The 25,281-nt window shown below is 41.0% G+C and overlaps 3 protein-coding genes across 3 annotated transcripts; 1 reads left to right on the plus strand and 2 right to left on the minus strand.

Annotated features, from left to right (window-relative positions):
• Positions 1-13,305, plus strand: polr2a (RNA polymerase II subunit A). The gene is made up of 29 exons (XM_087790071.1): positions 1-307; positions 905-1,037; positions 1,115-1,251; positions 1,360-1,533; positions 1,994-2,275; positions 2,801-2,962; positions 3,093-3,313; positions 3,378-3,510; positions 3,758-3,882; positions 3,958-4,168; positions 4,253-4,462; positions 4,525-4,693; positions 5,177-5,271; positions 5,341-5,544; positions 5,616-5,838; positions 5,939-6,122; positions 6,868-7,039; positions 7,132-7,237; positions 7,558-7,763; positions 7,865-8,128; positions 8,212-8,419; positions 8,491-8,591; positions 8,911-9,015; positions 9,089-9,271; positions 9,336-9,539; positions 9,605-9,791; positions 9,856-9,969; positions 10,117-10,266; positions 10,391-13,305. Exons 1-29 carry the CDS (start codon positions 221-223, stop codon positions 11,539-11,541), a joined length of 5,901 nt encoding a protein of 1,966 aa, XP_087646197.1. The 5' UTR covers positions 1-220; the 3' UTR covers positions 11,542-13,305.
• Positions 13,306-14,622: 1,317 nt separating this feature from the next.
• LOC148082802 (E3 ubiquitin-protein ligase TRIM21-like) lies at positions 14,623-18,910 on the minus strand. The gene is made up of 7 exons (XM_087790062.1): positions 18,821-18,910; positions 17,790-18,370; positions 17,616-17,711; positions 17,308-17,541; positions 16,730-16,877; positions 16,630-16,656; positions 14,623-16,223 (listed from the first exon to the last, which is right to left on the minus strand). Exons 2-7 carry the CDS (start codon positions 18,363-18,365, stop codon positions 15,661-15,663), a joined length of 1,644 nt encoding a protein of 547 aa, XP_087646188.1. The 5' UTR covers positions 18,366-18,370; positions 18,821-18,910; the 3' UTR covers positions 14,623-15,660.
• Positions 18,911-21,456: 2,546 nt separating this feature from the next.
• On the minus strand, positions 21,457-25,191 carry LOC148082803 (E3 ubiquitin-protein ligase TRIM39). The gene is made up of 8 exons (XM_087790063.1): positions 25,139-25,191; positions 24,283-24,709; positions 23,806-24,192; positions 22,715-22,810; positions 22,394-22,624; positions 22,166-22,313; positions 22,079-22,105; positions 21,457-22,004 (listed from the first exon to the last, which is right to left on the minus strand). Exons 1-8 carry the CDS (start codon positions 25,177-25,179, stop codon positions 21,457-21,459), a joined length of 1,905 nt encoding a protein of 634 aa, XP_087646189.1. The 5' UTR covers positions 25,180-25,191.
• Between the last annotated feature and the right edge of the window lie 90 nt (positions 25,192-25,281).

The raw sequence follows: 25,281 nt of genomic DNA on the forward strand, positions 1-25,281 counted from the left end.
AAAAAAAGGAAGGGAGACGGCCAGTTGTGGTAGTAACAGGCTGAATTTATCTTCTTTTTAGGCAATTGTGGGCAAAGCAAGGCGTCTCTTCAGGGACATCGCCCACGGAGACTTTCCGGTCACCGTTGGCAGCCTGACCGGAGCCGTGGTGGCGACTAAAAGCTGATCCTGGTCACAAAGCGACGTGCTGAGGAAGGACGCGTCTCTTTGAATAGGCAGGATGCACGGACCGCCCTCCGGCGACAGCGCATGCCCCTTGCGCACGGTCAAGAGAGTTCAGTTCGGCATCATCAGCCCAGATGAACTCGTAGGTTTCTTGGGGACTTGGGAATGTTATTGGTTGTTCTACCGATATCACACGATTATTCGCAATTTCTCGAGTGATCTTTCAATTGTAAATGTTGCAAATACACCGTTCTGTTTACAAAGGGAGCGTTAGCTTAGCATTGCTAGCCGTGGCCGGCTAGTGAAGCTAACTAGCTTGCTGCCGGAAGTTTGGAAACTTGAAGCACTGATTTACATTACGGTTATAACATGAATGAAACGCAGTTCATATTTTATCAGTAAAATTCCAGTTTGTATCTGCAAATATTTAACGTTCTTACCCGATCGTTTTGCACCATTGTAGTGGTACTATCTGTGATGTGTTCGCTTGTCTTTTCTCTCCAAAAATAAACTAAACACTGTCAAGTAAGCGGTTTTATTGAGTTATTTGAGCACCGGGCAGTATTTGCTAGGATTCCAAAATTGTTAACTTTATAATTACTTTTAAACATGCGCGTTTTATTAGACAAAGTTAGAAATTATCGTGACAATAAACGTTTTATTTATATATATATATATATATACACGGATACCTAGTTTTTCCCATGTATAATACATTCTGAATATTTATGTTCTTCAGAAACGAATGTCTGTCACTGAAGGGGGGATCAAGTACCCCGAAACAACAGAGGGTGGACGCCCAAAACTTGGTGGCCTTATGGACCCAAGACAAGGGGTCATAGAACGAAGTGGAAGATGTCAGACATGTGCAGGTACTTGTATATCTTTTTTTTACCTTTGTGATTTCATTTTCTATTGCCAAATTCTGACCAAATATTTGAATACACAGGCAACATGACGGAATGCCCGGGGCACTTTGGGCACATAGAACTGGCGAAGCCCGTTTTCCATGTTGGCTTTGTATCAAAAATAATGAAGGTCCTTCGTTGTGTCTGCTTCTTTTGTTCCAAGCTATTAGTGGACTCGGTAAGTGCAATAAACATTTTCATAAATAAAATGGGAGAAATGTGTGGACGAAAATAATCTAAAGTAACTTTTCTGAATTATTAATCATGTCTTAAACTTTCTCTTCAGAATAACCCAAAAATCAAGGACATCCTGACAAAGTCGAAAGGAAATCCGAGAAAGCGTTTGACACATGTGTACGACCTTTGCAAGGGCAAAAACATCTGTGAAGGGGGAGAGGAGATGGATAACAAATTTGGAATGGAGCAGCCAGAAACATCTGAGGACATTACAAAAGAGAAGGTTAAAATGTTCCTATCCGTCATACTTTCATATATTAGTTATGTTTCAGATTATGCTAACATGACTGAAGATATTGTTAATAAGGTTGTAACGGCTTTATAAACAAGATAAGACGCACTTAAAAAAATGCAAGTGGCAGGATTAAGTTCAATTATTTTATTGTTAATTTACTGAACAAAACATGAATAACATTTGATATAAAATAAAAACGTCATCACACAGGTGTACTGCTACAGTTTTCTCCATGCTCTAATAACTCCTTAAAAATAAACTATTTTGACATTGTCACAAACCATTGAGCAGTTTAATGTGTGAAGAAGCCATGATCCAACCTGTAATCCTTTTAACACAACATGTCATTTTTTTTTTTATCGTAAATAGTCACAGTGAATTTAAGATGTTGCTATATAAAAAAAATCATCTTTATTTACAAATGTTTCCTTACTGGTTGCCAACACAGGGACATGGTGGATGTGGGCGCTACCAGCCGCGAATCAGACGCTCTGGCCTTGAGCTTTATGCTGAGTGGAAGCATGTCAATGAAGATTCGCAGGAAAAGAAAATCCTTCTCAGCCCTGAGCGAGTGCATGAAATCTTCAAACGCATTGCAGATGAGGAAGACGTCATCTTGGGCATGGACCCCAAATTTTCACGACCAGAATGGATGATTGTCACGGTCTTGCCTGTTCCACCACTTGCTGTCAGGCCTGCTGTGGTCATGCAAGGCTCGGCTCGTAACCAGGTGAGACTGTGGCTCCAGATGCATATTCATGTGTGACTTTGCATCAGTAGTATTTATTAGGGGTATGTATTGGAAATAATATGGCTACCATTAGTATCATGAAATTGGGTCAACAATACAATATATTGCGATTTTTGTAGGAACAAGGATATATATTTAGCATTGTCTGAGTACTTGACTCTGGTGTTGTAAAATTTACAAAACACATGACTCTAAGTAGTCCTTAACAGCTTTCATATGTTCATCATATTTTCAAAAATCAACTTTAAAATTTGATGTGTCCTGGGTCATCGCCAGGATCTTGCATGATCGAATTGTTCATTCAGCTGCAGAAGACTGAACGACTTCTGCCATTTAGCAGTTCAATTCTACAGAAAAATTAAAACACATAGTTGGATGTTAGTTGTCAATAAAAATATCAACACAGTGCTATTGACTATTGTTATGGTATATGGTGAAAAAAAAAAAGTGTATTGATGTTTTCTTACTCCTTGGAGTGTAACCTCTCTTGCATGTTTCTTAAAGGACGACTTGACCCACAAGCTAGCAGACATCGTCAAAATCAACAACCAACTGAGGAGAAATGAGCAAAGTGGTGCAGCTGCTCACGTCATTGCAGAAGATGTTAAACTGCTGCAGTTCCATGTGGCCACCATGATAGACAATGAGTTGCCGGGATTGCCGAGAGTAAGTAGGCCCCTAATGCTGAAATCAAGTGTTTAGCCGCAAGTAATTTAATATAGATACATCTCTTCAAGTCAAGTTGTAGTCTATTGTAAATGTAGTTTTCAATAAATGTTTCATTTTTCTTTAACAGGCAATGCAAAAGTCGGGGCGACCTCTTAAATCCCTCAAGCAACGCTTAAAGGGAAAGGAAGGACGAGTCCGAGGTAACTTGATGGGAAAACGTGTGGACTTCTCAGCACGTACTGTCATCACGCCAGACCCAAACCTTCAAATCGACCAAGTGGGAGTACCACGATCCATCGCAGCCAACATGACCTTCCCAGAAATCGTCACACCGTTTAACATTGACAGGTACAACACATGTAAAACATGCGTCTTTATCTTCAAGATTATGACCTTTGTTTCGTGTTATTAGACTGCAAGAGCTGGTGCGCAGAGGCAACAGTCAGTACCCTGGAGCCAAATACATCATCCGAGACAACGGAGACAGAATTGACCTGCGATTTCACCCCAAACCAAGTGACCTTCATTTGCAGATTGGCTATAGGGTATGAACACAAAAAATAACAGTTAAATGTACGTTAATATAAATTAAATTGTGGTTGTGATGAGTAATGATGGTGGTAGTTGTTCCCACATCCAGCGATTATTCAATTATTACAGTGAAAACTGAAATTAAAACATTTTTTTCTTCTAATAAATCAATAAATATTTGGAAATTTGATTGGAAAGCTGGAGAGTATTTATTTAAATACAAAGCGTCCGAAAGAAGTAATTGAAATGTTTGTGTTTTAGGTGGAAAGACACATGTGCGACGGAGACATCGTCATCTTCAACAGACAGCCGACGCTACATAAAATGTCCATGATGGGTCACAGGGTGCGAATTCTGCCCTGGTCCACCTTTCGACTCAATCTCAGGTACCCAAAAAAACAACATCTTTGGTGTTGAAGCCCAAAACATTTTTGTGAAGACCCTAAAACCCTTCGTCACAGTGTAACCACACCATACAATGCTGACTTTGACGGAGATGAGATGAACCTCCACCTGCCGCAGTCCCTGGAGACCAGAGCAGAGATTCAAGAGCTGGCCATGGTGCCACGCATGATCGTGACTCCTCAGTCCAACAGGCCTGTGATGGGTATTGTGCAGGACACCCTCACAGCTGTGCGCAAGTTCACAAAGAGAGACGTCTTCCTAGAGAGAGTGAGGACCTTTTGACAACACTGGAAACCTCTTGTTACTGGTAATGGAATAACTTTGAACGTTCTCTTTGTTTCTGCTCTTTAGGGCGAAGTGATGAACCTCCTCATGTTCCTCTCTACCTGGGATGGGAAAATGCCTCAGCCAGCCATCCTTAAACCCCGTCCTCTGTGGACAGGCAAGCAGATCTTCAGCCTCATCATTCCTGGACACATCAACGTCATCCGTACGCACAGCACCCACCCGGACGAGGAAGACAGTGGCCCGTACAAGCACATCTCGCCAGGAGACACAAAGGTACTGATGAACTTGTCTCCGACAGTCATTGCAGCTAACATCACGATGCATTCTTCCCTCAGGTTATTGTGGAGAACGGTGAGCTGATCATGGGGATCCTGTGTAAAAAGTCCCTGGGTACCTCAGCTGGGTCACTCGTCCACATTTCCTACCTGGAGATGGGCCACGACATTACCAGACTCTTCTACTCTAACATTCAGACTGTGGTCAACAACTGGCTGCTTATCGAAGGTGAGTCTTTGATGCGTTGAAGGAGGTTCTTGTATCAAGTAATGTATGGAAGTATATCAGTGCCATCAAATATTTTAATGTTATACCAAATTTCTATTGTGTAAACTTTATTTTTTAAAATGTATTATTAAATTAAATAATTTTCAAATGATTCAAAAAATTAATTTCTAAATTCAAAATGTTTTAATCTATAAACGTTTAAATTCAATATAAATGTTGGTATAATTGTGCCACCATACACTACCAAGAGACTAGTATGGCAGCATTTGTACACCAACATTTACGTTTTAAGTAATAACTACTTCAACATTTCAATATAGAAGTTATTGAAATAAATTATTCCAAAAAACCCCATCAAAAACAACATAAATAAAATCAAAGGATAAACTATTAAAATGTGTAATTAAATCATTCAATTTTCTGATGGCCCTGATATGCTTCTAAAGTAATTCTTTATATACTTATTTGTTTTTTAATCTTCAGGTCATTCCATTGGTATCGGTGACTCTATTGCTGATGCAAAGACCTACCTTGATATTCAGAATACCATCAAGAAGGCGAAACAGGATGTGATAGAAGTAAGAGTCAATGTTAAAAAAGTCATATGGTCCATGTTTATGAACTATTCTTGTATTTGAATCTGTCAGGTCATTGAGAAAGCCCATAACAACGAACTGGAGCCAACACCTGGTAACACGCTGAGGCAAACCTTTGAAAACCAGGTGAACCGTATTCTGAACGACGCTCGTGACAAAACTGGATCTTCGGCTCAGAAATCCCTGTCGGAGTACAACAACTTCAAGTCCATGGTGGTCGCTGGTTCGAAAGGGTCCAAGATTAATATTTCACAGGTAAAAGCGTTTTTAATTCCCTCGTCCGTTTTAGTTTATTCGTTCCAGGTTCTAACGATGATGCTCTACAGGTTATTGCTGTGGTGGGACAACAGAACGTGGAGGGTAAACGAATCCCGTTTGGTTTCAAACACCGCACGTTGCCTCACTTCATCAAAGACGATTACGGTCCTGAAAGCAGAGGCTTTGTGGAGAATTCCTACCTGGCTGGTCTGACTCCAACAGAGTTCTTCTTCCACGCTATGGGAGGAAGAGAAGGTCTTATCGATACAGCTGTCAAAACTGCTGAGACAGGCAAGTCAAGATCCCTCATTTAACTATAAAGAATTGAGAGATTTTGATAAAAGGCTCTTCACATGAGAACGTTGTTGAGAAACTGTTTGATCCCTAACAGGTTACATTCAGCGTCGTCTCATCAAGTCAATGGAGTCTGTTATGGTGAAGTACGACGGCACTGTGCGTAACTCTATCAACCAAGTGGTCCAGCTGCGGTACGGTGAGGACGGACTGGCTGGAGAGAATGTCGAGTTCCAAAATCTGGCCACAGTCAAGCCATCGCACAAGGCTTTCGAAAAGAAGTAAGACTCGCATAAGACTGATAATCAAAACATTATTTTTCGACCATCATCTCAAGTTCGATCGCTTCCTAACTATTTTTCTCTCTTATGGATTTTTTTATATGTACTTTTATGCATGTTCAGTTTAATAATTACGAACATAATTACTTAATCTCATAGCTTTTAAAATTTAATCTTTGCATTACAGGGTTTCCGCGGATCCTTAGTCTTAAAAGTCAATACATTAATCTATAAATACGGCTTTAATAGGCACTAAAAGGTCTTTAATCAGGTTTTTATGTGTCAACACATAAGTAAGTTTGTTTAAAATCATTATCATATTATATATATATATATATATATATATATATATATAATTTTGTTTAATTTACGGATTGAGGCACAATAACAATATCGTTTGCAAACAGCAGATGCAGTTCACACTTTATGTAGACACTTTGGAAAAAGGCATGTGCTTTGGGCAACATTGAAAGGTGTAAATTCAAGATTTATCTTCACTGCTGATAGTATACCAGGCAAATTGTATGAGGCATGGTATATTTTGAGTAGGAGACTTGCTTGCAACAATAATTGATGTGTTGTTTTCTTTTAAATTTTTATTATAAATGCTCGTTAGGTTGTTCTTTAGTTTTATTCCAAACTGTATAAAAAGTCTTGTTTAATTTGTCTTAAACTGTAGGAACCCTGTATTCACATGTTGAAATTTAATTGAACGGTAACTGATAATCTTAATAAATCTGTTCAGGTTTAGGTTCGAGTGCAACAACGAACGAGCTCTGAGGCGAACGCTGCAAGAAGACGTCGTCAAAGATGTCTTGACCAACGCTCACTTGCAGGGTGTGTTGGAGAGAGAGTTTGAGACCATGAAGAAGGATAGAAACACCCTCCGTACCATCTTTCCAACGGGTGACAGCAAGGTGTGTGTGGTCAATGCAACTCAACAAAATGTCCTCCCTCCCTCCTTTGTGCCTCCGCTCCACTCACTGCAGTTATTTGTATTCGCCTGCAGGTGGTGCTGCCGTGCAACCTTGCCAGAATGATTTGGAATGCTCAAAAGATCTTCCGCATCAACAACAGGACACCCACTGACCTCAACCCTTTGAGGGTTGTTGAAGGTAAACTAAAATTAAAGGTTAAGTGTGGTATTTCAAATCAGTGTTTGGTGCATGGCGTATTATTATTATATTATAATAATAATAATAATTATTATATTATTTTTAAATAATGTTTTATTCCACCTGAAATTATGGACATGTTAAAGTGAAAAAAACATACATTCACTTGTGATGTATCGTCCATACATGAGATTCTTTGTTTTAAAGTACCAACATCTCATCACACTCAAATATACTATTATTTTTAATTTCAATTAATTTATCATGTCTAATGTACAGTTTATTAAGACGTTAACTCTGCATGTGGTGCTCGTCTTTAGGTGTCCACGAGCTGAGCAAGAAGCTTGTGATTGTGAATGGTGAAGACCCATTGAGCAAACAAGCTCAGGCGAACGCCACCCTGCTCTTCAACATCCACCTGCGTTCCACTCTGTGCTCCAGACGCATGACGGAGGAGTTCCGTTTGACAACCGAGGCCTTTGACTGGCTATTGGGAGAAATTGAGACGAAATTTAACCAGTCCATTGTAAGGTTACATCCACAACTCCTTCAATGTTGATATAGAATACAAGCTGGATTATCAACTGTCTTTTAACTCATCTGACTGTGTTCTACAAATGTATGCAGGCTCACCCCGGGGAGATGGTTGGTGCTCTGGCTGCACAGTCACTAGGAGAACCTGCCACTCAGATGACCTTGAACACCTTTCACTACGCCGGTGTGTCAGCCAAGAACGTCACACTTGGTGTGCCCCGTCTAAAGGAGTTGATCAACATCTCCAAAAGGCCCAAAACCCCCTCGCTGACGGTATTCCTGCTGGGTCAGGCGGCCCGTGACGCAGAGCGGGCTAAGGACATCCTCTGCCGTCTGGAGCACACCACGCTGAGAAAGGTAGAAGCAACTTTTGGTTCACGACCAACGCCATTTTGACATTACTTTCACGAAGTGGTATCCTAAATAACTTTATTTAACAGGTGACCGCCAACACTGCCATCTACTACGACCCAAACCCGCAGAACACAGTGGTGGCCGAGGACCAGGAGTGGGTCAACGTCTACTACGAGATGCCGGATTTTGATGTCACTCGTATTTCCCCTTGGCTGTTGCGCATCGAGCTCGATCGAAAGCACATGACTGATCGTAAACTCACAATGGAGCAGATTGCAGAGAAAATCAACACTGGTCAGTTTGAGTGGCCTCCTCTGATGTCCCTCATGATCTACTGGTCATTAACCCTGCCAACTCACTTGCAGGTTTTGGTGACGATCTGAACTGTATCTTCAATGACGACAACGCAGAAAAGCTTGTGCTGCGAATTCGAATCATGAACAGTGATGAGAACAAGTTTAATGAGGTTAGTGTCTTGTCACTTTAGGTTGACTAGGGAATGCGGTGGTGGCAATAAACAAGAGGTTAAAATGTTAAACTAAGTTTGAATGTCTACACGATTAAAGAATCTTGTTGTGATAACGACTGCAATGGGTTGTTAAATAGGAATAGGAGGTGTTCGAATCATGACCTCTAGTGGTAAAACGGATCTCGTAAAATCTGTGTTACAGATTACACAGGGGTTGTAAGCTTCAATTACATGCGTAGTAAGATTGTTATAACTTTGACACCACTAGTTATGTAAAATCAAAATTCAGATTAACCACCATCTTGTGCTTTTCTAGGATGAAGAGGTAGTTGACAAAATGGACGACGACGTCTTCTTAAGATGCATCGAGTCTAACATGTTGACTGACATGACCCTCCAAGGCATTGAGCAGATCAGCAAGGTAACGTAGAGCCTTGATTGACAGTATGATGATTTTAAGATGGCGCAGTTGAGTGACAGTCCACGCTCTCTAGGTCTACATGCACTTGCCTCAGACGGACAACAAGAAGAAGATCATCATCACTGAGGAAGGCGAATTCAAAGCCCTGCAAGAGTGGATTCTGGAGACGGATGGCGTGAGCCTCATGAGGGTCCTCAGTGAGAAGGACGTGGACCCCGTCAGGACTACATCCAACGACATTGTGGAGATCTTTACGGTATGACCTAAAGTCGGAGCAATCGCTTGACGTCACCGATGCTCACCTCTTCACTCCTTGTCAGGTGCTGGGCATCGAAGCTGTGCGTAAAGCTCTGGAGAGAGAGTTGTACCACGTCATCTCCTTCGACGGCTCGTATGTCAACTACCGCCACTTGGCTCTGCTGTGCGACACCATGACCTGTCGCGGTCACCTGATGGCCATCACGCGTCACGGCATTAACCGACAAGACACTGGCCCCCTCATGAAGTGTTCCTTTGAGGAGACGGTAAGAATGAGTTTGACAAGTCGGAGAAGAAATGAAATGAATGAAAACGTTTTTGTCGTCTTCAGGTGGACGTGTTGATGGAGGCGTCGTCTCACGGCGAGAGCGACCCTATGAAGGGCGTGTCCGAGAACATCATGCTGGGACAGCTGGCACCTGCCGGGACCGGCTGCTTCGACCTGCTACTGGATGCCAAGAAATGCAAAGACGGCATGGAGATCCCGACAAACATTCCTGGAATCAGTGTGGCAGGAAGTATGTCGGACATCTTCCATGAAGTTTTTCAATCTGATGGTATTGACATTGTTCTTGTCTGCAGCCACTGGAATGTTCTTTGGTACAGTGCCCAGCCCCATGAGCGGCATGTCTCCTGCCATGACTCCTTGGAACAATGGCGCTACGCCTGCCTATGGCGCTTGGTCGCCCAGTGTTGGTAAGTAATTGAGTCCACTGACGCTCTACCAATTCTTGGTTTTTATTCTATTATCCAAATAAGATCACCATTGAACGTGTTAAAAAAAACATTTCAGATGTATCCACCGGAGGATATTATATCTGACAATATGTTTCAATCAAACAGGAAGCGGCATGACTCCTGGAGCTGCTGGTTTCTCTCCAAGTGCAGCATCAGATGCAAGTGGGTTTTCTCCAGGTTACTCTCCAGCATGGTCCCCCACTCCTGGGTCTCCAGGATCACCAGGACCTGCCAGCCCCTACATCCCATCTCCAGGTTGGTCTCAGATATTTTCAAGAATTAAAATGTAAATTCTCTAAAAAAAATGATTTTGATATTTAAATATCTATATTTTTGTTTTAATCTCTCCTGAAAAGTAAAATTCTGTCTTCATCCTCAGGTGGTGCCATGTCCCCCAACTATTCGCCCACATCTCCCGCCTACGAGCCACGCTCCCCTGGAGGCTACACTCCTCAGAGTCCTGGTTACTCTCCAACCTCACCCTCCTACTCCCCTACTTCTCCCTCCTACTCTCCCACCAGCCCGAACTACAGCCCAACATCTCCATCCTACTCCCCTACTTCGCCAAGCTACTCCCCAACCTCCCCCTCTTACTCTCCCACTTCTCCCTCCTACTCCCCCACATCCCCGTCCTACTCTCCAACCTCCCCATCTTACTCGCCGACGTCCCCCTCCTACTCCCCAACCTCCCCCAGCTACAGTCCTACTTCCCCCAGCTACAGCCCGACCTCACCCAGTTACTCACCCACGTCTCCATCTTACTCTCCAACCTCCCCCTCTTACTCCCCTACCTCTCCTTCCTATTCCCCCACCTCTCCCTCCTACTCTCCAACATCTCCTTCATACTCTCCGACAAGCCCAAGCTACAGTCCCACTTCTCCTAATTACACACCCACCTCCCCCAGCTATTCACCCACATCCCCCTCATACTCCCCGACATCTCCCTCTTACTCGCCGACCTCCCCCAACTACACCCCCACCAGCCCCAACTACTCTCCTACTTCGCCCTCATACTCTCCGACCTCCCCCTCATATTCCCCTTCCAGTCCTCGCTACACGCCACAGTCACCCACCTACACCCCCAGCTCCCCCTCTTACAGCCCAAGTTCCCCATCCTACTCCCCAACCTCCCCAAAGTACACCCCCACCTCACCGTCCTACAGCCCAAGCTCCCCAGAGTACACCCCCACGTCACCCAAGTACTCGCCCACATCACCAAAGTACTCACCGACTTCACCCAAGTACTCTCCCACCTCACCCACCTACTCTCCAACGACCCCCAAATACAGTCCCACCTCCCCGACCTACTCGCCGACTTCACCCACTTACACCCCAACCAGCCCCAAATACTCCCCCACCTCTCCTACATACTCCCCTACCTCACCCAAATACTCGCCAACGTCTCCCACATATTCTCCGACGAGCCCGAAAGGCTCCACGTACAGCCCCACCTCCCCTGGATACAGTCCCACCTCCCCCACCTACAGCCCGGCCATCAGCTCTGACGACAGCGACGATGAGAACAACTGATGAGCTGGTGGCCATGAGGAGGAGGAGGAGGGAGGCAGCTGAAGCTTCTCCACCACCACAGCGGACAACTGAAGGATTGACTCAGACATGGTCCTGCTACTGCAGTTTTTCTCTTGATCTCTTCTGGGCCACAGCGGTCTGTCATCCTCTGTCTGTTCTCCTCAAAGTAGTCCAAACTATTATGTGAAAGACACAAACTGCTTTGCCTGAAGGATAAAAGGCTGCCTTTTTGAAATGTATTTAATTTTCACACAGTGTTGAAGTGAAAGAGGGAGAAGGATAATTTCCTACCCTGTACTGCAGCCCACCATTCTCCTATCGTCATCATCAGCTGCTGAAGTTCACATGTACATATTGCCAAAAGCCTTTTTGAACAGAGGATTGTAAATCACTGAAGTATAAACTCTTAAGAACATGGAGAGCAAACAATTGATACTGCATATTTCACTGAGGTGGCACTCGTTTGACCGTCTTTGTTGTAAAAAAAAGATTATCCTTTTGCTGACCCTTTGAATGAAAGCTGAAAGTGTATTTTTATAGGGGATGCTGTGAAACCTGGCAACTTGCTGGAGGCAGATGAACTTCTCCTCTTGTTTTTACCCCAGAAATGAAATTTGATGTCTTGAAAACATCCACCAGCAGCCTCTTTCTCGGGGGGGGGGGGGGTTTTCTTGATCGCATCACTTCACCTGCGGATGTGAAGGCAAAGAATTCTATCAACGTAGTAATGCAGTCAAATGTTAAAATTTGATGAAAAAGTGAGTCATGTTTGGTGACAAATGTTTTTTGCATGAGTAGCAAATGTTTGTCAGCATAAATCAAAACTTTAGGTTAGATTTGTGGCTCATAATTTGAGATGGCTAAAGTTAAAAGGACTTCATTTAGAAAAAATAACAAGTTGACACTTTTATGACTGTTGCTTTCACTTTCTGTGTCGTTTATTAATCTCTTTCGAGGGGTTCACGTTCTGTGAAGGACGGCGGGGTCTGCGTGTTTAAATACCAAATTCAAGAGTATTCAGAAAGAAATCTCACTTTTCTATTTGCCACAAGGGCAGCATTTTGATTAAATATTTTTCATCTTGAGACAGAGTTGGTCAAACTGACCTGTGAATCTTTTTTCAGAACTCTTACCCACTACATTAGTGTGATCTGCTTCTTTTTTTTTTTTAAATACAGAATACCAAGTTTGCATCTGATAGCAGCCGTTCCTTTCCTTTTTTCTCTTTTTTTTGAAGCATTCGTTTCCAAAAGAAATCACCAAAGTTTTCTCTTGATCAAGAAGTTCTCATTTATAAAATCTGTGTTTCTTTTTCTTCCTCCTGTACTGGTGTGTGTGAAACAGAAATTCCTTCTTATTGGTGTCATCTGTCTGGGAATACTTTTGAGATTAGCTTGATGATATAACACAATTTGCTTTCAAACATAGAAAAAGAGAAATGCGGATTTTTTTTTTCCAGCTGGTAAACACTTTTGTGGCTCCAAATGTTGGAGGTTATTTATCCCCTTTGCTAGAATTTTCAATTTTGCTCTCTGTTTTGTGATGTTCTGTCAATCTTGATCATTTGGACTCCCGGGTTTTGCAAATGTCTAAATGTATCTATGTGTGAGGGCAAGCCAGGGTCAAATGTGAGGGATGACTCCACGTCTGGACAAAGAAATGGTTAATTTAAAAATGCCACTGTATAGATGATATTCAGTATCGATTTCTGTATCTTGTTTTATTTTTTTGACTTTGAAAAAAATGAATAAAAATTGTACTACATTCTTGTTTCCTTGCTGTACACCATTTAAAACATTTATGTGTTGCATTAATACCTATATACCTCTGTAACCATTTGTTCTTAAAATGAATCCACATAAATGGTTGTCTAACAAATGAATGTATCTTTTAAAATGCAATTATTTTTTTTAGTTAACTTGTGTTTAGCGAAAATTAGCTTTGTCTGCTACATATATAGACGTCAATTTTCATTCCCATTAGAAAACGATTTTATGTTGTTTATGATGTCGATGAATGTGTCCTGAAAACCTTTGATGCATAAACTTTTAATTTCAATGTTCTATGACAAAGGAAAGGTTTTTACCGCATGTATATTGAAAAAAAGCAGTATTACATACGAGTCACGTTGGTTCGTTCTCTGAAAGTATTATTTACTATATGTGATATTTAGCTACGTTAGCGCTGAGCTGACGCATTTTTATTTTTTGACGTTTAACTATTAGATTCAGCCTCTAGGCGTCGCTGCATCAGATTTTTCCACCAGGGAAACTTACCTCTAACTGCAGATATATATATTTTGTTGCAGTTACAAGATCTATCGGAATAAAAATGTGACTTTCTATCGCATTTATTTATCTGCAATAACAGAAACGCACGGGAGGATAACTTTTTTGTTTCCTACTCATGCTCCTCCTTTTTCAGTTTCCTCTCCAGAAATGAAAGTGAAGAACACGTTGTGATTTAGTTTCAGCCTCTCTTCTTTCCTCCCTTCAAAAAAGTTATATTAATGTCTTCATAATAAGTACATTTTAATATAATAGTCTTTTTTTCTTTAATTTATGTTTTTGGTCAATCAGTCATATCCATATATAAAACTTAAGACACATTTAATAATTAAAAAATTGCTCCTTTATGTAAGTATGCTTGCTTTGCTTGAGGTTCAGCTCCTTTTGGGGCTCCACCTGAGAAAATGTTTGCAATTGTAATTCAGCAGAGGCAGTGGAGCCTCACCTGTAAGAACTTATATTGCTCCTCAGCCAACATATAACATCTTGTGGACCCAACCTCTACAGTGAGACACACCAAAACAGAAGCCCTGCAGATCAGAATCTGAGATCATTTTTATATATAACAGAATAGACAGTTAAACACTAAAGGAGAAAAATCCAAAAAGGTCCCCAAATCATACAAACAAAATGTCATGTAATTTCTAAACAATATCGTGCCCTTCACCATCTTGGAAAAAACAATGCATTATATGTAAAAAAAAAAAAGAAAAGCGAAAAACAATTATAACTCAAAATTATTTTTTTTATCACTCAAAAGGCAAACAAGCAAAAACTGTGCAAGAGTGCTGGAGACGTTTCAGATGTTTTATTGCTGGTCACGCTCACATTTTCTGGGACTGTTCAAAAATACAGGACTTCTGGACGAATGTTAGATTAATTATGGAAAAGATATTTGGATACAAAATTCCACATGATGTGAGATTACTCATCTTGGGTTTATTGACACAATACAATTTGTGGGGAAGATGTATACCTATGTAAAATATTGTTGATTGCGGCAAAAAAAATCTATAACAAAAAACTGGTACAAAACTGAACCACCAAGCATTAAGCAATGAAGTAATGTTGTAAACGGAATCTGTGTAATGGAACAAAATCACCTTCTGTCTTAGGTTGAGAACTGAACAATAAGCAAAAAAGTGGAAGAAGTGGTTTTCGTATAAAGAAAGACAGGATGCCATTAATACAAGATTTTAATGTTAAGTTTGGTCTATTGAAAATAATTGTTGTTCAAGATGTTTGCCCCAGATGAACAAATGGACATTAAAAATAACTCAGCCTGAATGTATTTTTACTTTATTTTTGTGTTGTTATTGTTGTTGTTGTTTTTAAATGTTTTTTGTTTATTTTGTATTAGTTTAGTTCTTTCTGTCTGTGTGAATACTGCAAAAATATTAAATAAAGAGTAATAAAAAAATCCAAAAAGGGATATTTTAAAGACACTGTGAAATTAACTTTAATTCAATAAATCATGGCATACAAACCCAGAACTTTTCTAATCATAAAAGCCTTACAACAACGGCAATACAAAATATATTAGAAGTAAAAAATGTCAATATCACACAGAGGATGACTTGGAAAATCAAATAAAAATGATTGTAGTTGAAAACTCTGGTAAACAAATCAAAAATATGTAGAATATCTATTAAGTTAACCCTTAAGAACCCTTAAGCCCCCCCTGACGATGCTGCTTCTGGCAGTCTTGGCAGGCTGACACATCCTGAAGCACCCCAATCGACCTGGCAGACAGATGGTGCATGAGTGTACGTCATTTTGCTATCATACCTCAACCAAGGTACGATATGTAAGACATCACAGCAGCAGCAGGCTAAATCACTCTTTTCAGGTTGTGATTCACCACTGTACAGATCTTCAGTGGGGCAGTGTTTTGATCTTTATGCCTCAGATGAGGACTGAGATATGGCAGCAGCTGCTCAGAGAACGAACACTCGTCGAAGGAAAACATGTGAGATTTAGCGGTCAGATTGTAAAAAGACACCACACCGTCGTCCTGGTCCACAAACACTCCAACCCTTGTAGGTTTCTGCTTCAGAGCGAGGATCGTGGGCGGGCTTGTCATGGCGGCGTACTTATCCCCCTCATGGTGAACCATCACCCAGTAGCCGCCCTCTGGATTCAGGGAGAGTTTCCCCTTTCTCTCTGCTGTGATACTTGTTACACCCAGATCCCATCCTGTCTTGTCACCTACATCCACCTCCCAGTAAGCCTTCCCTCCTGACAGTGCGTTGACTCCCAAAACACTGGCGAACAGATCAAATCTCTCCGGCATGTCTTCTCTGTCCTGCTCTTTTCCACCGTCTCTCACCTCCTTTCCATCCTTAGAAACCATTAGATGTTTGTGTGATGACTTCAGGTCAAGCTGCACATCCACTAAAAAGAAAGATTGAAAATACGGGATCAAATTTTCTACAATGTATTTGATGTCCATTTTCGTTGTTGATTTAATATTACTAACTCATTTGCTTCTTCCTCATGAAGAAATGCACCTATGACAGCACTTATCCCGGCCAATAAATAAAAGTCACCTAAATTTACAATCACAAGGCAAAGAGAGCCTTGCTTAAAGACAGGCTTGCATTCTCCTAGTGTGGGACAACACATGACACATGCCTGGTGTGTCTGGTGTGGAGTGTATGTCGTATGAGTAAAGTGCCTGTAAATCGAACCTCGGTTTTTAAGTGTTAAGGCAGAGATACTATCTACTATTCTAAGAAGGATTCTAGACATCAGGGCCAATATATGCAATATATTTCAATCCAAAGCATAATTTACTCACCCGCAAAAGCCTGAATTCTTGTGAGTTCTGAATTGCAAGTAAAGGTTAATCAGGTTCATCATATGAATGTTTCCTCTCATGCTTTCAAATGAACTCTTACCAAAGGCTGTCAACCGCTCCATTTCCAATTCAATCTGTTTCTGCATCAACATTGTGGTTTTCCTCATCGTCCCAAAACTAACAGAAGTGTCGAGAGACACCTTGATGTCAGCCTCCATGCTTTCCAGTTCATGTAGAGATGGATAAGTCTGTGGCAATATGTAAGGATTTGAAAACTCCTAAAAATGGTTTCTCTTCACAATTAATTGTTCATGTGCTAGCATGCTGTTCAGATGTGTCCAAATCATGGATCGAAAGCCAAATCTGGCCTGCAAAGCCATTTAATGTTACACGCCAGATAGGCACGTAATCAAAGGAGATTCATTTTCATGTTTATAGGTAGGTAGGTAGAACTTTATTTTAAACTAACTTTAAATTGTTTTTTTTCCAATTAGCCACTGCAAATACATACATTTTTTCATAAAGAAATAATCAAAATAAAATAAGAACAAGATGGAAAAATTCCAGTGTCAGTGTTATGGATGTCAACGGATATACAGAGACTTAAAATACCAGTGAAACTAAACATTAATAAACATTCTGGTGCAAGTGTTTGTTTAGTTGAATATCTCGTCTCACCTGGAGGAACTGAAAGGGATCCTCGAGAGAATGAATATCGTCCAGGTCGGCGATGGCCTTTTCAAGTCTACGGATGTCGGCCTCAAAGCCATCGGTGATGGCTTGAGCTTCTTTCTGCAAGACCTGCTTGCGCTCATTCATTGGTTGCAGAACCTTCTTCTGGGCCTCCTCAACGAGACCAACTGCAGCCGAGAATATCACCTCTATATCATGCCGCTCATCATCCAGCCCAACCTGGAAAAGAAAGATGAGTCTGTCCTGCAAAAACGTGTAATAAATATCAATGTAGTATGAAGTGCTGGCCACACCTGGCAGAAGTCGCTGGATATTTTAATGTCCTCCACATTCCTTTGTCTGCTCTTTAACTTCTGCTCTAGCTCCGTCTTGACCTGTTCATTCTTCTCCTGCAGTAGAGAACAACAAATCAACAATACACATTATAATTACTCAAAATAATATGACATGTTTCTTCATGTGTTCACCTTCCTCTTGCTCCACTCTTCTTCTATAGACACCACATCCTCCAGACCGTCTCGCATGCACAGCGTGCAGATGCATCTCTGTTCAGCTCTGCTGTAAAGATCAAGGGGGCGACAATGTTTGACACAGGCCCTCTCGTCCAGGTTCTCCACAGGCTCCACTAGTTTGTGACCCTTCAGCCGCTTGGTGGTCAGATGCTTCTCCAGGTGGGCAGAGCAGTACGAGAAGAGACACACCAGACAAGACTTCTTGGAATTCCTCTTGGGTTCAGTGCAAATGTCGCAGGCCACCTCGCCGGGTTTACCACTAAACTCATTGCCTTTCTGCTCCTGGCTGCTCTTGAGCTGAGAGATGATGTCTCTCAGGATGATGCTCACCTGCGGAGTTTTGGTCAAATACTGCTTGCACAGAGGACATGCATGATCGTTGTACTGGAAGGTGCCCTGCAGACACTTCTGGCAGAAGGTATGACCACAGAGAGTTGTGACAGGCTCACTGAACACATCCATGCAGATGCTACAAGTCAGACTTTTATCCAACTGAGAGGCTTCTGTAGCCGAGTCATCTTTGGACGCCATTGTTGCTGCAAAAAAAATGGTCATCTTAAGGTTGCTCAACTGTCATTTGAGAACAACTTGGTCTGATGCTTCCTCACTGAGGTTTTTTCTGTCTGTCTGTCTGTCTTTTGGTCTGTCTTTCTTTTAGTTTTTTAGCATGCAAGCCATAAGCTGCTGTGGTCCTTGATATATGGATATCTGGCCCCCGAATGATCAGTTGAAGAATGGTATTTCCATTTAGATCATTAGCTTCATTCGTCTCCATTTTTCTTTTTACTTTTAATTTTTCCTCAATCCTTTCCTAGCATACAAGCAGTTGCCAGCAGAGTGACGCTCCCGTGAGACAATTGAAATCAGTTTTCATGACAAATAATTCACTCTCAGGTCAAATTCAGCCACATTAATGCAAACACTAATAAATCCACCATATCAGCGTCTCATCATGTTTCATTTGAATCAAGTCTTATAAGAAGTACCTTTAGCTTTTGTCAGAGACTTCTGAGTTCCTCTTCTTCCTTGAACGAGTGTTATTTGATCCCTCCCTTCTCTGTCTAGTTTCGTTTCTCTACCAGTCCTGCTCTGTCACTCCCATGAAGAGAGCAAATAAGCAAAACATCTGAGTGTAGCTTGGAGGTTCAGATCAAATATTGGACTTAGATATCATTTCTCTTTTATTACAAGAGCATTAACTACAAACACAGGTCGTGGCAATGGCCCAATTATGCAGATAACTTCACCTGAGCTGCTCTCGTGTCGCTGCTTAGATGAAAGAACTTGTTTGTCTTCTTAGAGCTCACAGGGAGTCACTTTTACATGATTTAACAAAACAGCTCACACACCTTCCCTTGTTTGCGTAGCATTTCGTTTATATTCCTACAATAACTCTAGTGTCACGACATCTACATGTTCAACATCTTTTCATTGGTAATCATCCACACAAATGTACTTTAACTATATTGCAGAGAATAAAAGGATTTTGATATCTGTGTGGCCGCGGCAACATTAACCAGAAACATCAATGTTACTTTCACTTCGATACCGGTTCCTGAAAGATCCTTTATCCGATAGCAATTTTATAAGATCAATTCTAATAAAAGTAAAATACTTATAGTACAAATTCTGAGTCAAATTGTTTTCAGCTTTCATAATTTTCCAGTCAAAGCTGGGCTCTCACAGAAAAAAATGTATAACAAATAATTAGCAGTACAAAAGAACACATGTTAACAAGTGACAAATTAATCTGATTTTCACTGGGTTTTTTTTCTTCAAATACACACATCATCAGGTTTTGATCATGCAACTTGTCACCAGAAAACAAAAAAATGTTCAATACTCGGTCCTGATGAAACATTTTTTCGGTCTCAAAGAATTACCCCAAGTTGGACATCAACCCCTAGGTGGAGCCTAACGGACTCTCATGACTTACACCTCGCAAATATTATATAAAACTTGTACAAATGATGTCAAAAGAATATGTGACTTGTAATTAAAGACCTTTTTCCCCACTGAACCATAAAGTGGCACATATTAGGAGTAGAACATACTGTAACCTGTCGAGGATCTTTGCAGCTCCAGTCCTCACCAGTCGAGTGGCTGGTGGGCCTAAAGTTGAGGTTAGCGTAGGAAGACCCCCCTGCACAGAGAGCACCGGAGGACCTCCTGGTTTCTCCGGTGCTCTCTGATACACGCCAGACAAAAGTTATGTCCGTTTGGAAGCAGCTTGATGAATTCACTCAGACAGATGGAACATTTTAGAACCCCTGACATGGTTTAAATGATGAACACGCGAACCAAAGAGATCATGTGCTGGAAACTGAAACTTTTGTTTGATTCCTTTATGAATTCTATGTGTTTTCTATTCACTATAAGAATGTTAAATCACAAACAAGACCAGAATTCAACAGAAATCATTTCAATGAGAAAACATACTTAAGATATCGTTTGTCTGAGAATGTTGTTGCTCAGAAACATGTCGCTGTCCAGAAAGAGACTTGATCAAGTGGACGAGTTTATAAACCTCTAGTGACTCAAGTCTTTCTCTCATATGACTACAACTTATTTTCTTATTCTTGTGAGACGTTTTGTCCTACAATTACTGACTTAAATTAGCCACATTCCATTAAAAATACTTTTTTTTTTCTTTTACAAGAAAGAGTGAACGGAATCCCTAACATTAGAATTGTGGTGTTTTTCATTTTTATATATTTCATTCAAAATGAAAAAATGTGTCCCAACTGCTGTATACTTGTGTGGTTGACAGTTCATGCTTCTCTGCCTTCTTTAACGTAGCTATGATAGAAATATTTAGACTTCACATCAATTTGCTCATCAAGAAACATGACTTAATTTACTGTAAACCGGAATTAGAAATGGGTTTCTATACATGTTTCTGTCTGGCAGTTGTTTGAATAACAAGAAATCTGAATTTAACACAAAAGTAAGACAATATATTTGATTCTAAATCAAATGAAAAAGAAAGTGGCACAGCAAGTCCTGTGAATGAACGACTACATTTAACCCTCATGGTCAATGGTTTATCTAGACTCTAGACAAGGGATACCACAAGGGATATCACAAGCACATTTGTTTTCAGGCCTTTAGGTCACCTTGACCCTGATACAACACAAGGGTTAGGACTACAAATATAACGACTTTATATTAATATTCATTTAAAATGTTCACTATGGGAATAAATGTGTGCCACCTAAATATGAATAAATGCATTCCTTACACTAAATATTTACAGACTTAATATTTAAAAAAAAAAAATCTTTTATATATGTAGAAATACATTTGGTGTGTAAAACGTTTAAAAATGTTATTTGCAAACAATCAAATGTAAAAATGTGTAATATATTATGTGATAAAATTAAATGTTTAAAACACTTAAATGTAAAAACATTGAGTTTAAGAATATCATATTCAAAGTCTGGTGGCACATATTCACTTCCATAGTTAATATTCAAATAAATCATCTTTTTACAAAAAATATTTCACCACATAAAGAAAATCACACTGCAAAAAAAGTGTGTACATGCGTGGTCATTTTAATATATTCAGTTTTTTTCAAAATAAACACATATCAACAATTAGAAAACGTAAAGTAAGACTCTCACTTGATGAGGTTTTTCTCCAGGCCAGGTAGAATCACAACAGTGTCAGAAGCTTTGTCACAACAATACAGGTAGAAAAAGGGCAGAATCTTTCCTGTAAATCTGTCGTTCAGTGTGTGAATATGAGTCTGAGCCTTTGTGTCATAAAAGGACACTTTACCCTCCTCGTAGTCAAAGAACACGCCCACACGCTTGGGTTTGTTATCCAGGTTGAGCAGGAGTGGCGGGGACGTGGAAACACGGTACCCTTGTCCTTTCTTCATGGCCAGAGCCCAGTAGCCCTGAGACGTGCTGACGGAGATCCGACCCTTTCTGTTGACGGAAGACTTGGCCACGCCCAAGTACCAATCGTCCTTTTCTCCAACCTGGACTTCCCAAAAGTGTCTTCCGGAAGTGAAACCCTCCCGGCCCAGGACGATCACCACAGTGTCGAAGCGGTCGGCGTGATCGGGCAGGTCCTGCCACGCCCCTAAGTGCCTCACCTGTCGCCTGTCTTGAGAAAGCTGCAACCAGGGGTTCGCCGTGTCGGGATCCAAGGTGACGTCCTCTGCAAGGTCACATGACGTTATCCATATACTGCCATACATATTCAATCATTTGAGAGAAGAAACAAAAACAAACCTGTGAACTTCTGGATCCGTTTTATCTCTGAAAAATAAAGTTTGTTTATGGATATTTTGACCTTGGGAAAAATGACAGTAGTCTCACCAGTTTTTGCAAGATGGTTGATCATTTCATCCAAAGTGGCCTCCAGCTGTGTCACGGCGGTCCTGATCATACCTACACATATGTCTGAGGGGACACTAGTGCCAGACCAGTCCTTGACAGCAGGTGTGGAGCTCAGGGATGGAAACATCTGATGAACATTAAAGGTTGTTTAGAATCCTTTACCAGAGAAGAAGATGTCTTAGGAAGTCTTTATTCGTGCAGAATCACCTTCAAGAAGTGGATGTGGTCTGTCCGAGCCATGTTCTCCAGGTCTGTGCTTCTTTTCTTCAGCTCGGAGATTTCTCGCTCCAGCTCAGCAACAACATTTTGGGCCCTTTGCTCAGTCTCCCTCTGCTTTTCCTCTATTGCCAGAACCAGGTCGGCTTGAGTCCTCTGGATGGAGCGGATCAGTTCTGAGAAGACTTGCATGCTGTCGTCGATCTCTCTCTGAGCGCTCGTCTGAAACGCCCAATCATTCACGTATTTAAAAAATCTACCAGTCATTTATGAATATACTTTAGATTTGTGTTAACCTTGGATATCACTTACCTTGTTGAGCTCTATTGATTGTCTGATCTCAACCATCTTCTTTACTCGCTCCTGAATCATCTGCTGGACGTCTATTTCTGTCTTCTTCAGTTGAGCCTAAAACATAATTGAATATTCGTTTTTTTATTGAAATATAGCCAGAGATCCATGTTGCAGTTTGTTCGTTTGTTTACAGCATTAAACCCATAACATCAGGATTTATGTTAGAATTCCATCCCAGCATGTAGATGAGAAATATCTGATTTTTTTTTGCAGTTTGCCTTCTATGAAATCCAAACATGCCAATGAAAAAGTACATGTCCAATATCTTTGACTAAGCTTTGTTGGAATACCTAGAGTTTATTTGTGTATTTTCCACATGTCACAACTTTATTTGGTTAGTTCATTATCTTTGTATGAATAATATTGATTTAAGAAAATCTCGATACACGTAAATATCACTTTTTTCTTTTACAATACTGTATCAACGTTCAACAGCACTGCATTCTTTGACTTTAAAATCTGATAGTTTTTATGGTTTATATATAAATAGAGATTCAAATAAAAATACAATATATGTACTTTTTTGTTTTTGCAAATATTCACTACATTTTTTATTTGCAATTAAACTTCCGGCCGCTAGATGGCAGCAGTCATTACTTCCTGTGTAGCAGGAAATCATGTGATATTCGATGGCTGAGAGGATACAGTCGACTCCTTCAGCTTTCTAACTGAAGTTTGGACATATTATGGTTTAAGACAGACGAAGTTACAGGAGTTACAATTTTCGTCAATAGTCAGGTGGCCTCTAAATCCTGTAGTAAGTAATTAGTATGTATAGAGCGCTTTTCTAGACCAGGGTCACAGTCAAGTAAATAAGTAATTATTATTTGTAAAGCGCTTTCTCAGACCCAGGTCACACTTAAACAATCGAAAACATTACACAGTTAAACAAATATACGTCCCATATTGCAATACCTATCATATTCACAGATCCTAAACACAACTAGAGGATCCCATACAAACCATCACCAGATGTTTAGCATAGGCTATAGAATCATTAATTCATTAATTTGCAGGATCTGGAAGTTTAGAAATCAAGTCATTATCACCTTTTTATCGATCCATTCACGCTCCACTGGGACAGTGTAGTGCGCACGGTGGTCAGTCTCTGTGCATAGAACGCACACACACATCTGCTCTTTCTTACAAAACAGCTCCAGAAGCCTTTCATGTTTGGGGCACATCCTGTCCTCCATGTTTGCAACCGGTTCCATCAGCTTGTGCTTGGTGAACCTCACCGTGTGAGACTTCAGGTGCTCTTCACAGTAGGAGGTCAAGCACACCAGGCAGGATTTCACTGCCTTTGGTCTTCCGTCTCCCAGGCAGGCGTCACAAAGGACGTCCTCCCAGATCAAAGATGGGATCAGGTAGGAAGACGCTGGCAGTGGAGGATCTTCAGTTTGAGGAGAAGATGGTGGTGTTGGTTGTGGAGGTCCCTGCATAGACGATTGAGATGATTTGGATCTCGGCATGGGCTGGGGAGGTGTTTGGGAAGCTGATCCAGGTGGGTACTCTTCTTGTGAAACTTCATTCCTTCTCTTGTCATCTTCCTGCTTTTGCTTCAGCTCTTCCAAAAGCTGCTTCCTTTGACCTTTCTCCACAAGCTTCTCTTCATCTGCCCTCTTTCGTCTCTCCATTGTCTCCATACAACCAACTTTGATCTCTTTGAACTGCTCTGCAATTTCCCTCAAGACAGTGTTGACGCTCAAATCTGGCTTTTTGTGGAAGGACTTCTTACACATAGGGCATTGGTACAATGCACTTGTTTTCCAGTAACCCAAAATACAGCCCTGGCAGAAGTTGTGTCCACAGGGGATGGACACAGGGTTGGTGAAGACGTCCAGACAAATGGAGCAGTGCACTTGCTCTTCTGAAAGGTTCCCAGTGGTGGCCATTCCTGCACGGCGGAGAGGCAGGGTCATTTTCAAGCTTTTCAATGGGGCATGAAACCTGCTGTGATATTGAGGTCACTGGGGTTAGAAGGATTTTGGCATTTTTTCACTTCCATGCAATCATACAAGGGTGTTTGTCGCTGCTTTGAGTGAATTAATGGCGTCTTCGATGTGTGTGATGTGATGGACTATTTATAAACTTGAGGAACAATAATAGTCCTCAGCTTAACTTGTACCCACAGAAGGTTTCATATTATAACTTCATGTATAAAGCATTAAGATCTCATGTTTTACCCTGCTTTCAATTTTACTCCTTTATTGGACTTTCTTTAAAAAAATATCTTTTATGTTCTTTTATAAGTCTACTACAAACACTGATTCAACAGCTGTGTTGTTTATCTTTGCAGTGGAGTAAATAAGAGATGATATGATATAGTTTAAACACCTTTAGAGGAAATAAAAAGAGGTAAAAGATTGAAAAGGTACTCACCAGAGAGCAGCTGCGTCGTTGCTGCCTGCGCACTGACACATGAGAAGGACGCTCCCCACAGCCGCCGCCAACCCCCTAAACCCCTTCACCACTGTAACACCTCACACCCAAAATACACCCGCACCCGCACTGTCTCTTTTAAC

The sequence above is a fragment of the Callionymus lyra genome, chromosome 4, assembly GCF_982586985.1.
Source record: "Callionymus lyra chromosome 4, fCalLyr1.hap1.1, whole genome shotgun sequence".
In the NCBI taxonomy this organism is placed as follows: Eukaryota; Metazoa; Chordata; class Actinopteri; order Syngnathiformes; family Callionymidae; genus Callionymus; species Callionymus lyra.

What these genes read in the sequence shown, in the direction of transcription:
- polr2a (XM_087790071.1), top strand. Translation starts at nt 221, where the DNA reads ATGCACGGACCGCCCTCCGGCGACAGCGCATGCCCCTTGCGCACGGTC. An exon ending in CCAAGATTAATATTTCACAG is followed by an intron (nt 5,545 to 5,615) that starts GTAAAAGCGTTT and finishes GATGCTCTACAG; the next exon opens with GTTATTGCTGTGGTGGGACA. An exon ending in AGCACACCACGCTGAGAAAG is followed by an intron (nt 8,129 to 8,211) that starts GTAGAAGCAACT and finishes TTTATTTAACAG; the next exon opens with GTGACCGCCAACACTGCCAT.
- LOC148082802 (XM_087790062.1), bottom strand. Translation starts at nt 18,365, where the DNA reads ATGGCGTCCAAAGATGACTCGGCTACAGAAGCCTCTCAGTTGGATAAA. An exon ending in AAGAGTGGAGCAAGAGGAAG is followed by an intron (nt 17,712 to 17,789) that starts GTGAACACATGA and finishes TCTCTACTGCAG; the next exon opens with GAGAAGAATGAACAGGTCAA. An exon ending in ATCCCTTTCAGTTCCTCCAG is followed by an intron (nt 16,878 to 17,307) that starts GTGAGACGAGAT and finishes ATATTGCCACAG; the next exon opens with ACTTATCCATCTCTACATGA.
- LOC148082803 (XM_087790063.1), bottom strand. Translation starts at nt 25,179, where the DNA reads ATGTGTCAGTGCGCAGGCAGCAACGACGCAGCTGCTCTCTG. An exon ending in AACGACGCAGCTGCTCTCTG is followed by an intron (nt 24,710 to 25,138) that starts GTGAGTACCTTT and finishes TCAATATCACAG; the next exon opens with CAGGTTTCATGCCCCATTGA. An exon ending in GTGAATGGATCGATAAAAAG is followed by an intron (nt 22,811 to 23,805) that starts GTGATAATGACT and finishes ATTATGTTTTAG; the next exon opens with GCTCAACTGAAGAAGACAGA.